This window comes from Sitophilus oryzae, unplaced genomic scaffold, assembly GCF_002938485.1.
Source record: "Sitophilus oryzae breed Bouriz unplaced genomic scaffold, Soryzae_2.0 scaffold_1508_pilon_pilon, whole genome shotgun sequence".
NCBI classification, from domain to species: domain Eukaryota; kingdom Metazoa; phylum Arthropoda; class Insecta; order Coleoptera; family Curculionidae; genus Sitophilus; species Sitophilus oryzae.
Window position 1 is genome coordinate 813,252 of NW_022146179.1, and position 13,544 is coordinate 826,795.

Sequence of the window (13,544 nt, forward strand, 5' to 3'; positions counted from 1 at the left end):
TTATTTTTTTTGACTCACGATAAGTGTTACGTCTATGTTTTTTTGGTACAATTCCCAAATTGTATTATCGGATTTTATGTAATAAGGGGACAAAATAAGGTTGAGTTAACCTTGCCTTTAGTTTGCGTTACGTAAATTGAACATTAAGTGTTGAAAATATCTAAAAATACACAAGCCTCTATTTTAGTTAGTAAAAAAAAACAGGTTATAACAATTGTAATTAGTGCTTTTACATAACGAAAAAAAAAACAAAATCACAAAAAAACTAATTATAATAACACAAAAACACCCGAAATAGAACTAATAAAAGACAAGACATGCACCAGCCTACTCAAAATAGTTTATACATATATACAAATTTCTAAGGTAGATTTTGTCTTCCATGTCTAACCGGAATGAATAATCTGATAAAACTGACTTGAGACTGACTCACCGCTGGTTGGTAATTGTTATCCGCATGGTGGAAAAATCAAAGTGGCTGGGGAGGGCGACATGGGAAAACAGCTGAGCATCCCGACCCGGGCCTAAAATAAGCGGAGAGATGCATAGGCGACGCGAGCGCTATTATGCAAAGGATCGCGGAGGCCGTGGACAGTGCCAATGCCATGTTGCCACGCTCACCAAAATTTTTTTCTCTAGAAGCCTTATTTTTTCTATAATTCAAGATTTTACACGAAGCGATCAAAAATGATTGAAATAAATGGCTATTCTGATTTTGCTCATTTTATTGGCAATAAATTTAAGAAATTTGACTATATATTACATGAGCTGTTATCGCTAATGTCAAACCAAGCCAAAAAATAAATATGATTATTTATAATATTTTAAATTACTTTTTCCATAGTAGTGAGGAGACTCAAAACCGAATACTAGAGATAACTGTATTTAATCTGAAGGCTTTCTAATTTAATTATGGAATACGCAACTCAAAATAAATAAAAAATATAAGCTAGGTTAGGTGCTTTTAATATAAATTTTGAAAACATGCTGTTAAATGATATGTAATATACAGTGTGGTAAATTGGAAGTGAGTAGTAAAACGTCGGATTAAACAAAAGGGATAAAATAATGACTTTTATATCAAAATAATTTCAAAGGCATACACATAAGGAATACCATTATCGATGGCGTATTGTTTTAAAGGCAAATAAACATAATTCAGAAGTTAATCTAAACTTGAACTACAGTATATTCAATGGGGGTATCCGTGACAGTTACAATTTTAAATCACAGGTAAACTGTATTTTCTGCCATTTTTTTCGATATTATCTGTCGGAATCTTCCCTGAATCGTTGGAAAACTATACCACTGTACAACTGGCTAATACAACAACGAAATGATTACCTATTTCATCAGAAATTTCACAAACGAAAACAGAATTTTTAGCAAGTTATGTATTACTAAATAAACTCAAGTTAGGGTACGAAGCACATTTTATTGACGAATGTGGCCCGAAATGTTACACCAGTGATATCACTGCCGTGATTCCGTTTCAGGAAAAAGTTTAGATCTGCTGTTCTAGATATGACAATATGTAAAGAACAAGTACACAATGCAGATGAGTTCATGAAGATGAAAAATCAGATCCATATTAAAAGATCGAAAGACCGATTAACTGTTTATACTGTGCTGCAACGGAATCAGGTTTTTATAGGGACCAGTATTTATCTATAATTTTTATTAATAAACGTTATTTTTGACAATTTTTGGGTTTTTTCATTTTCTAAAGAAATAAATTTACGTAGCTCCAGTAATTCGGACACCTCGATAATCCAGGCGTATGCCGGAACGTTATCTGCCCTACTGGAGTTATACTGTATTACTTTTCCACGATGAACACTACAGTTCTATTAAGGAACTTAATTTTTTACATTGAAAAATGTGTCGATTTCGCAAATATCAAAGTCGGAAGATATAGTTCTTGATTTATAAGAAGGAAAATAGACGTCAGCGAATTGACAAATTTGATAAAATCTTTCGACCGATAATAAAATTTATTTTAGCATCGGTACCAATTGAAGGGGTGGCAGCTCAGAACCTGGCTGACTCAGAACCAGCTAGTCAAAGTAGACAGCTCCAATAGCTGCCCAGTTCTTACTACAACCGGAAGTAAAACAGCTCTAAATAACGTTGCCATTTATGTACTGTTGAATACTAATCCCATAATCCTATAACAATGTATTACTATTTTAATCAGTTTGGATCGCTCCGTAGTTTTTACTGCAATTTCTAAAGTCTGTAAAAACCGTAATCAATCATCTATGAAGTATAATACAGAAATATATATGGTGTTGATGTTGATAGATTGAAAACCCCCTACTTTACACGAAAACTGGCAACATTGCCGCTGCATTTTTTGTAAGCCCCATTCGATCACCTCTGCCAAAAACGAATCACATGTTAGCGCTAGATGCAACCGATGATTTTTATAATTAGAATTATTATTAGATGTTCTTACGTAAAGTTTAAATTCCTATAACTCCCTTTAATTATAGTGTTCGTTATTTTTATTATAATAAAATATTAGAAAACAATGACTAAAACAGTTAAATTCAAGATAATAAAAGTTAACACGACGCAACATTGATATTTTGTAGGAATACTGGACAAAAGATTTTTTTCTTGTTCTTATTGCGTACATTATTTTTGGCAACAATGTTGGACTTGAGAACGTAAGCAATATAGATGACGTAATTATCGCTAGATGTCGTTACCTGTTTAATTTGTCCTGTATTTATCGAAATATTTTTTACAAACATTTTCTGTTTTGTTCATTTGGGCCTTTATTTTTTCTAAATAATGTTGTATTAAAAATAACTAGGTACTAATAATAGCTTACCACGAATATTCCTGATGATGGGCGTTGGAAACAATGGAAAGAAACTGAGATACCACCAGCTGTGTTCACGGTTTGTAACATTCAGTAAACACAGGGTGGTCCCCAATTCCGGACCATCAAATTTTTCTTTCTGTTTTCCGTATTAATATCATTTACAAACTTATTTATTTTTTTTAAGAAAAATACCTCTGAATATCTCAAATGGAATTCTATTTTTGCTCGTATGGTATGTTTATACGTAAATTATATTGGGAGACATGAATTAAACTTATTTTATTATCGTTGTCATATCTTTAATTTTTCTCCCTACGGCGACAAACGATTTTTAAAAATGTTTTAAAAAATAACACTCACAGTCTACTGGATGGTTCCATAGCAGCCTCGTCGCCTTCTATTCTGTACACCTTTCCAGACATGACATATTCAAAACTGTCAGCCCTGGAACCTTCACTTTCTAAGCCCTGAGGATTCCAATCACCGCTATCTGGGTAGCCATCTTCTCTTAAGGTGGTAGCTAGTACCAGACGAAACTTGTCACCTAAAAATAAAACTGTTTTTAATGGAAAATGTAGGCTTTGTATACTACATACTTAATCGAAATGTAGCCAAAATTACCACAACTTTTAATTTTTATATGACACGCTCGGTGAAAATGACAGTCTGAATGGAATGACATATCATGTCAACTTTTGACATTTGCGAATATTGTTTATTTGAAATTGCAACATACGATTCATAACAATTGACTCGAAATACCAAGTGTGTGGTACCAAATTATTTGTAAAAATGAATACGATTTGGGCATGCATCTTCTGACCGCTCACAAAACACTAAAAACTGACTGACTGATGACAAGACACTGAAATAAAGAGTGACCGATGATAAGACACTAAAAACATTAGACGATCAAATCTATTTTTCCAAGGCTCTTTGATTAAAAATTAGTGAAAATGTCAAAAATGTCCTTTTTTGATAGGTGATAATATGTCATTCTATTCAGAGTTTCATTTTCTATTGAATAAAGTAAAAAAATACCGAGAGTGTCATTTAAAAACCAAAAGTTGTAGTCATTTTCGGTGAAACAGGAAGTGGCCGAAAAGAACTGAATACGTCAATCAAACCTAATTTATGTCATATATAAATTATAGGGGTGAGCCACTTTTGAGATGCATCCGGTATACATATTTTTATTTTACATTTAAATGCATTGTGGCTTCGTCCTTTGTCAACTGATATAGCAGATAGCCAAGTTTTGGTCTGTAAATTTTATATATTTACTTTCTCTTTGTGCCTATAGGTATACTTGTAATTATCACAATAGTTGTGTGGCACTAATAAATTAAGGTATAAGTAACATACAAAAATGCATTATACAAAACTCTTGAGTATAAAAACCTTAGATTAAAAACTGACAATAATGTCAATGAAATAAACATGTCATCATTTGTCATTTGATGGTGTGGTTTCTATAAGATTTGTTAAAAGAAATATATAAAATAACATTTGTTATATTCATTATGGTTGATGTTTCCTACAAAATGAACATAAGTGATAATGATGCTTATTATAATGACTGACAAAAAAGAATAATATACTGCACTATACTACAGTGTGAACTAGGGTTCAGAACCGGGAGATCCCAGTACCGAAAGTATCGGGACGTACCGATCCCTTTGGGACACTAAAGAACCAGGACTCGAAATTATTAATTCCCGGTTCTTTCGGCACTTTAAGGACTTGGATATTTTTGTACATGTGAAAGGCCAGTGATACTTTCTAGCATCAATGACCTTCTTATGACATACGACTATAGTATATATAATATGCTTATGCTTTATTCGTATTTATTAGTTTGACCACCATTCAAAGCACAATTTGTCCAAGCGGTCGAGTAACTTAAAACTTAAAAATATATGAACAATGATATAGATAAGTTCTGAAAAACTATATTTGAAACCAAAATTCCAAAATTAATTGGTGAAGGCAATAAAATGTCCGCGAAGTGTAAATATAGTTTTTATTTAATTTATCAATTATTTTGTCGTGAAGTAATAGTAATTACAGTATCTATCCCAAAGCAGTTAAATAAAAAATAACCGCGGCCCAAACAAAAGAACATTTATGTCTGTTTTAATATTTTCTTCATTTAGATTTTTCATGTTTATATTTCGAAAGATTATTTAAATTTTAATCATGACTAAAATCAATTTTCGCTTAGGTGGCTATGGTATGTTCGAATTAAGAGAAAATAAAAGCACTGTAATAACTAATGATTTTAATGCCAACGGTTTTTACCCCAAAATCCTATAAATCTCGTACACCTGGCAAAACCGCAATCGCCTCATCATCGCCACGCCCCTCTGCCCGGACAGTCGAAAAACACCAAAAACAATCGAGAATCGACCACGTACAGCTGCCGCCGCATGCCCGATGCACTGTACAGGCAAGGAAATGTCCAAGTTCAATGTCAAATCGGCGTTCCACCCGGCAACGACGAAGAAGGGCCCTCGGTGACCTTGACTTTGACCTAGCGGGGGCAGGGCCGGCCCTGTACGCGTTCCTGTCCTCGAAGCGGGTCACATAAAAGGATCTAGCTACCACATGAAGAACGAATGAATGGACTACGGAGAAGAGATAGTGGTGGGCGGAGCGGCAGCTAGCAGCTAACGATGGAACGAACGGTGTAACGCGAAAACGACGTTGCCAGATCTATAAACATTTCACAAAACTCAAAGATTTTGACACCCTTATGCAATATGATCGAGATAAAACTACGTCAGCGATGGCTATGAAATGAAGATCGCTGTTTTTTATATGTAAAATTATATGGAGAATGTCATCATTTCCAAGCCAACTGGGCGCAGTTATTTTTCGATCAGACAGTATAATGTGTAAACTCAATACATATTAACATGCCATTTATTAAAAAAATTAACATTTTTGTCTCATTTTTGTTTTGTTTCAAAATTCGGAGACTTTTCAATGTCCCGTCTCGAGTCGGTAAAGATCAAAGTGTCTATGTTTTGTTCGTATATTTTGCGACAAGTTGTCGGCGCAGTGTGGATGGCGTGTGCTGCCAACAGTAGAAGACTACACATGGTTAATAAAACTCATTCGCAATAACTAAACTTTTGACTTTTTTGTACTTTTATCATTGCGGTGTGGACAATTTGTCTCAAGTTTGTCTTGTCAGAAGTCTCTATTTTTTGTGACAAGTTTGTCTTGTTTTTGTCTCAAAATCGTGTTTATTTTTTGTCACCTTGGTCTGGACCCGGCATTAGAAACTATCAAAAACATAGAAATATAAAGAATCTCATTTTCCATTTTATAGAACAGAAATAAATATGCCGGGTGCGTCTCAAAAGCGGCTCACCCCTATAACTTTTTTATTTTTACAGATAAAAAAAACGAGATTTGGTATGTTATTATATGCCATAAATTAGGATTGATTGACGTATATTTAATTGTGTTCGGTTACTTCCTGTTTTACCGGAAATGACTACAACTTTTGATTTTTAAATGACGCACCCTCGGTATTTTTTTACTTCATTCGATAGAAAATGACACTCTGAATAGAATGACATATTATATGTCAACTTTTGACATTTTCGCATACGGTTTATTTGAAATTGTAACATGCAGTTCATAACGACAATTTGACTCGAAATACCAAGTGTGTGGTGTAAAATTATTCGTAAAAAAATTATTTTTCCAAATATGCTAATGAGTCATCCTTGTTCCATTTGAAAAAATTGAGATATTATTTAAAATACGATTAGGGCATCTTTTAAACTGCCAGGACAAGACACTAAAAACATCAGACGATCAAATCTATTTTTCCAAGGCTCCTTGGTTAAAAATTAGTGTTTTTGACATAGCAATGGCACTTTAGATTGAAATTTAAAATACAAAAATTCAAAATTTGACATATGAGACGTCATTCTATCCAGAGTGTCATTTCCTATCGAATAAAGTAAAAAAATACCGAGTATACATTTAAAAATTCTCTAATTTTTAAATGTATACTCGGTAAAAATTTAAATTTATGACGAACATCAGACGATCAAATCTATTTTTCCAAGGCTCCTTGGTTAAAAATTAGTGTTTTTAACATAGCAATGGCACTTTAGATTGAAATTTAAAATACAAAAATTCAAAATTTGACATACGAGACGTCATTCTATCCAGAGTGTCATTTCCTATCGAATAAAGTAAAAAAATACCGAGTATACATTTAAAAATTCTCTAATTTTTAAATGTATACTCGGTAAAAATTTAAATACATTTAAAAATCAAAAGTTATAGTCATTTCCGGTGAAACAGACAGTTAAATTTGGTAATGATAAAATCATGGTTGACAACTTAGGTATGTTGACATTTGACTGGTTTTTGTATTGTTACCTGTTCAGTTATAATTTAAAAATAAATGCAGAATCATTACTTAAAATCGGCTTGTCAAAAATTGTTGAAATTTGGCATGTGTATTCGGCATAGGCAAAAAACCTACTTACCACTTAGCTGTAAAATTAATAGGAGAGCCATTATTTGGACAGTTTAAAATTTGCATGCATGCATGGGATTTCTATGTTTCCAACGACGATGCACTACCCGGTAGTAAGTATATTGAATCATCATTTCTTTCATTAAAATTTTATGCAAATAGTCGGGGAAACACTATTTGTAATAAGTAATAACATGTAATAAATTTAAACAGTTAGTTTATAAGTAAAGAATAAGTAAGTGAAAATACTTACACATAAGTTTCTTATTTCATTTTTTATATCACATAAAAATTAAAGAAATGAAAAACCACAAGACTTGCATGCTTGGTCTTAAGGAAGTCTTAAACTGGTCGGTCTTGGTCATGCAGAAAAAGTAATACCAAGACCAAGACTACAGTCTCGCTCATCATTATCCCTTACATTCATAACTCAAACTATTTATGTATGTACCAAAACAATCAAATAATATCCAACTTTTCAACCAAACACAAAAAGATAAATAAAAATACCTAAATAATTCACACAGTCTGATAACCATCCTCACACCAAGGCCTACTCTACATCACCCCCTTGACAAACCTATGCAACCAAAGACATTATAAAGATAGACCGAACATCTCATTCATAAATACTCGTTGGTAGTGTATCAAACATTCCAATGTGTCAAACAAGGACAGAAGAGACAGAGAAGTCTAAAATTTCCGACCCCGGCGACTAGGCGCATTTGTATTGTTCTAATGGCCAGTGGCGTATCGTTTTTTGGAACGAATTTAATTAGTAAAATAAAAGTAAAGTAGGTAATTAGTAAAATTTTTACTCCATATTAATATACTACATTAACACTTTTTCGTCAGATGAGTTTTTTTATAAGGTCTAATATAATGATATAATTAATATCCCACATATACTTATGTTGAAACGTTAGTAGGTAGTTTTCGAAAATCGCTCCAACGTCGATATTCAATTTAAACTTTCAGTTACTCCTATATAAATTTTCAGTTACTTTTGAATATTTACAGGGTGACTCAGGCTTCCGAAACAGTTCTATATTAGGTTTGTGGTTGGTGACTTTTCTTTCAATTTTTTTAGAATATGGAGGCAATGGTAAAGCACATTTTAGACATTTTTGTAATCATAGGTGGCCGAAACATATTTTCAAAAAAAAATTGTCATTCCAGAAATACCTAGGGTTGCCACCTGTCTTTTTTTGAAAAGGACAGTTCTTTTTTGGAATAACTTGTCCTTTTGACTTTTTTTGACTTAAAAAGTCATTTTTATTTACGTATTTTTCCTGAGAAAATTACCTACAGCAAACAGAAATATTATTTTCGTCCAAATTTAATTAGAGACGTTATAAAACTTATAAATAAATTTTTCTTGTTTAGAATAAGCGACATTATTTAGAACTTCCCGTTTAATCTCAAATGATAGTTTAGGTTTTAGTTTTACCTTTTGTTATCTTAAAAAGAACTTTTCAAAATTAGTAATTAGTAACGATTTAGTTCGCAATCGATAGCTTCCTGTGAAGTACTGTGTAATAGTTGTTTAATCTTGTATTATTAATAACTTCCTATACCTAAAATCAATATTTATTTTAATGAGAAAATTGTGTTTTTTTGAAAATATAAGACAAGATTTGACTTTCGGTCTTCTTCTCGGATTATGATGGCTCTGATACGAGGCAATTACCTTTTAGTCTCCCAATAGAGGGCATTTATCATTAAAAGTATCAAATCTGTGTGCTACAGTATGGGATTTTTGTGGCATAATAATGAATATTACGTTTATTTACAAATCCATTACTTAGGTAGCTTAATCAATCAAGTTTTAGTTAAACGTCCCAATCTTCATGAACTGTATTAAGCATATGTATTGCGGTTTGAATCACCCCGTATGTTGACAAAAATATTTTAAAAATGTGCGTTACAATGGCCCCGATCTTATCCAAAGATTGAAATAAAAATCACAAACCAAAAACGTAATAGGTAAAAAGCTTTTTTGGAGGCCTGGGTCACTCTGTATATAGGTATTATTATACATTGTAATAGGTAATTATTTACAGTTCGTCCCATTCTAAAAAAGGTAAACACACCGTACAAATAACTCTAGGAATATATTATAATATAGGAGGTATTTGTATTGTACAGTGGTAAAAACTTGTCTAAACAAGACCGAAGGGGCAGATATAAGGTATAATGATGCAATAAAATGTAAAAAAGGTCGGGTAAACACCTTTGTTTATTTGTTGAGCAAAATTCCTTTAGATTATCGTATATAATGACCAAAATATGACGCAATTTTAAAAAAAATGTCACTTTCTGGCTTATAATAAAGTTTCAAATGCAACGTTTATATTCAAATTTGTTATGATCTACAACAGTTAGGTAGTAATTGAGACGAATTATAATTCAATTACCGGCTACTACGTTCTTGTTTTAATAGATCAAAATTCAGCAAATATAATTAGAAGTTATTTTAATTGTGAGAGGCTCCCTTGTGGGACGCCTATGTACGATTACGGCGGAAACAATACCTACCATTTGAAAAGACAAATTTGGGTAATTTGAGCTTATTTTTCCACACATTTGACACTGTCCTACCATATTGAAAATTCGCAGATTCAAAAGTACGTTAAACAAAAACAAAAACTACTGAAAAACACTGAAAAGTTCACTTCGGACTTGATTCCGACTTCAAACACACCGTAAGCTAAACGTAGTACGCTATAACGGACCAAGGGCCGTCGCGAGGGGTGGTGGGACGGACGGCTCATTTCATTCTGGAAGACTAGCAGCGACGTTGCCAATAGTTCTGGACGTTTCAGCACATTAAACAGTAAACATGTCCTTTAATAGTAACGCATATATCCTCTGGTTAATAACATATTATTACGCATGCTTCTTTAAAAATAAACTATTAATTTAATTAAGAAATTGAGATTTATTGATATCCGGTGAAGGTTTTAAAGTCACCTTTTCTGCAAATCAAACTAAGTAGATAGGCGCAAATTTAAGATGTGGCAATGTCGCCTTCTCTATCTCAGTTGGTTTTTACAGTACGTAGTCAACCTCCGATTGTTTGATCGGGTTAAAATGCACAATGTGATATCTGTTCTTACTAAATCTATGTATGCAACTAACCATCCGACAACTACTTAACTTGGGTGGGACCTAAAACACGAGCTCCGCCTTCATTGACCGATCTGTTTCTTTTATTGGCCATCAATGGAAAGACCAAAGAAAGAAGACGGAAGCAACGGAGGGTGAGCTGCACGGCCATGGCCGCCTCAACGGAGCAGGCCATGGTCGGTGACATGGTGATAGGCTATTGTTGAAACAATAGCGAGAGAGAGAGATATGCATTGGTCTTGCCTTTGGTGCAAGAATAGCGCTAGACCTGCAAAACCAAGACCAACCACCGACCAGTGCAAGATTGCACTTAAGTTTTTATTTACTTATCTATCGTCCCTTATAATTTATTCAATAAAAAATGTCAAAACAAATGTTTCCCCGGAACTATTGCCAACGAATACATATACATATATGATTTATGGTAGGCATTTGGCAATAAGCTGTATCACTAAACCAAAAGTCGACATAAATACCGGGTGGTCTCTCATACGATGCGGAGGCTCCAAGGAGAACGGGGGTTTACATCGAAATGACATTTTGGGAGTATACAGGGTGACGCACCTCATTCGCCTCGGTTGATTATACGAAAACGGAAAGATGTAGAAACAAAATCTTTTATGGGTATATGTGGTAAGGCAATGTGCATAATTTAAAATTATTTTGAAATGTACAAGGTGTGTCAGAACTAAGATCCATACCAAAGTTAAATTTTTTCTTATGGAACACCAGGTATTTTATTTTATTTTTGGATTCTTGGACATAAAATAAGACATTTATTATAAGGGTTTGGTTTGGTTGTTTGGTTTGGTTTGGTTGATTTAACATGTTTAAATGCTTTGGTTTTTGAGATATTTAAAGATATTTAAATATGCATGCTATAATAAAAAAGTGTGTCAACACCCTGTACATTACTGTCAGAGTTAATTCTTGTGCTGACTTTGAAGCTAGAGAAATAAACTTTACAAAAAAATTATTGCTTCCTTAAATGTATACAGGGATATCAAAAATTGCTGGTCTATTTTAAATATTTATTTTACATAAAAACTTCGTTATTTCAAGTACAATACTATGTATTTTTTACAATAGGTCGAAGCAGATTTAAATGCTCTTTCAAACTATTTTATGGTTTCCTATACCTATCTGGCTCAGATTTTGAATAAAAAGCGATTTTTCAATAAAATGGCTATCAAGATGGCTTGTGTCTTGTGTCGCCATGGCAATTTTCTAGTGATAGTAGAAATTTAGCACAGTTAGTATTTTCAAAATCGACATTTGTTTGTGGACTTTGTTTAAATTTATAACAGTTTACCTTTATTTAATTTACCTACAATAGTTTAATAAGTAAGTATTTTTATTATTTTATCAAGAAAAATAAAGAAGTAGGTAGTTAGTTCTTTGATTTATATTACGATGACTTGTAGATATACTGGATTTTCTATAAAAGAGCCAATTAAGACAAATTCGTTTTCTTCACTTCCAAAGACAGGTTTCTGCCTAATAGGTTTTTCATATACATACCACTCTATCAGCTCTGCGAAATAGCATAAATAGTTTTTCAAAGGAACGTTTGTGAAGAAAATTTCTATTTGGATATCTTTGAGCATAAACCCTTCAGGCCAACAAGCAATTGTCCCCACAAAATAAAATAACTAGTAACATATCCATTCCTTCCGCCAGCAGATACTGCTTCATTTTTCTTAATAAAATAATAAATACTTACTTATTAACCTTATTGTAGGTAAATTAAATAAAAATAACCAGTCATAAACTTAAATAAAGTCCATAAACTAATGTCGATTTTTAAAATAGCTACTAAGTTTCACTAGAAAATTGCCATGGCGACACTAGCCATGAGTATCCAAAGATAAGGTGTCCAAAAAAAGTTACGCATCAAAGTTGCGTTTTTTGTAATGGAACGCCCTATACATTAATTGATTTTCGGATTCTAAGAAAAAAATAAAGGTGAGTTTCATTAAAGAAGCATATGCTTAAATTGTAAGGATTTTGACATATTTCACATTTTGTGAAAATGAAGAATAAATTTTAAATTTCAATAACAGCTACCTAAATTGTAATTTACCATGTATAGGCAGATATTTAATTACAATAACCATTGTATGTTAAACCAAATTAAAATTTGGCCCGAAAAGTTATACAGGGTGAGACGTGAGATTAATATTGAACATTCGCTTGACTTTAAAAGCATGTTACCCCTTTATTTTAAATAGGATAACTAGTATATCATACCGGTATTAAATGGAGAATTCATTGAATTCAGAACAAAGATTTTCCTAGATATTTTCATTTTTATGATTTTGCGTCAGTAGAACTTTATTATTTGATAAAATCTAGGTGGCTGTGATATACCTTTTGTTAATTTAACAAAAAGTAAAGGATGTAAAGTAAAATACTCAACGGTACTAAAAAGATACACGTTTAAAACATATTTTAATTATTACATATTACAGAATTAAAACTAGATATAAGCGTATAATTATGACACAAAAATTAGCTAAATCAAATCAAATGCACAATATGTTTCCTTTCCTGTTCACAGCATAAAATGATTCTCTTTACAAAAGACTTTTTCATGTTAAAAGGCATATGTGGACTTTTACTTCGAAAAGCAATCACAATCATTTCTCTCATGTTGTCGACAATAGTTGGTCGAGAACACTGTCTTTAACATACCCCAATAAAAATGTCAAGACTAGATCAATTAGAAACATGTAAAATTTCTATTAATTGGTGACTGCACACTACAGTCACTAACTAATAGAATTACATATATCAGTTCTCTTTACTGTAGGATAAGTTTCCATTTTTTGTAAATTTCTGAGAATTTTTTTTATGTTAACTGACACGAAATGATAACCAGTTGTTAAAGTTGAACTAATTTCACAGCTATGTTAAAGTAACATCAGACGTATCACAACTACCTAGATTTTCTCAAATAATAAAGATCTACTGAGACTAAATCATAAAAATGAAAATATTTAGGAAAATCTTTGTTTGAGGGGTAGGCAACCTTAATAGTATTTTAAAGAGACATGAATATTATTATTCCCATTG

At 32.4% G+C, this 13,544-nt stretch overlaps 1 protein-coding gene across 4 annotated transcripts in view; it reads right to left on the reverse strand.

Annotated features, from left to right (window-relative positions):
- LOC115878352 (DNA-directed RNA polymerases I, II, and III subunit RPABC3) overlaps positions 1-13,544 on the reverse strand; it is a 75,798-nt gene that overhangs the window by 3,770 nt on the left and 58,484 nt on the right. For all 4 annotated transcript variants that reach the window (XM_030894821.1, XM_030894822.1, XM_030894820.1 and 1 more), the window contains one exon: positions 3,194-3,377. In XM_030894821.1, coding sequence (XP_030750681.1) covers positions 3,194-3,377 — 184 coding nt within the window. The remainder of the gene's footprint in view (positions 1-3,193; positions 3,378-13,544) is intronic.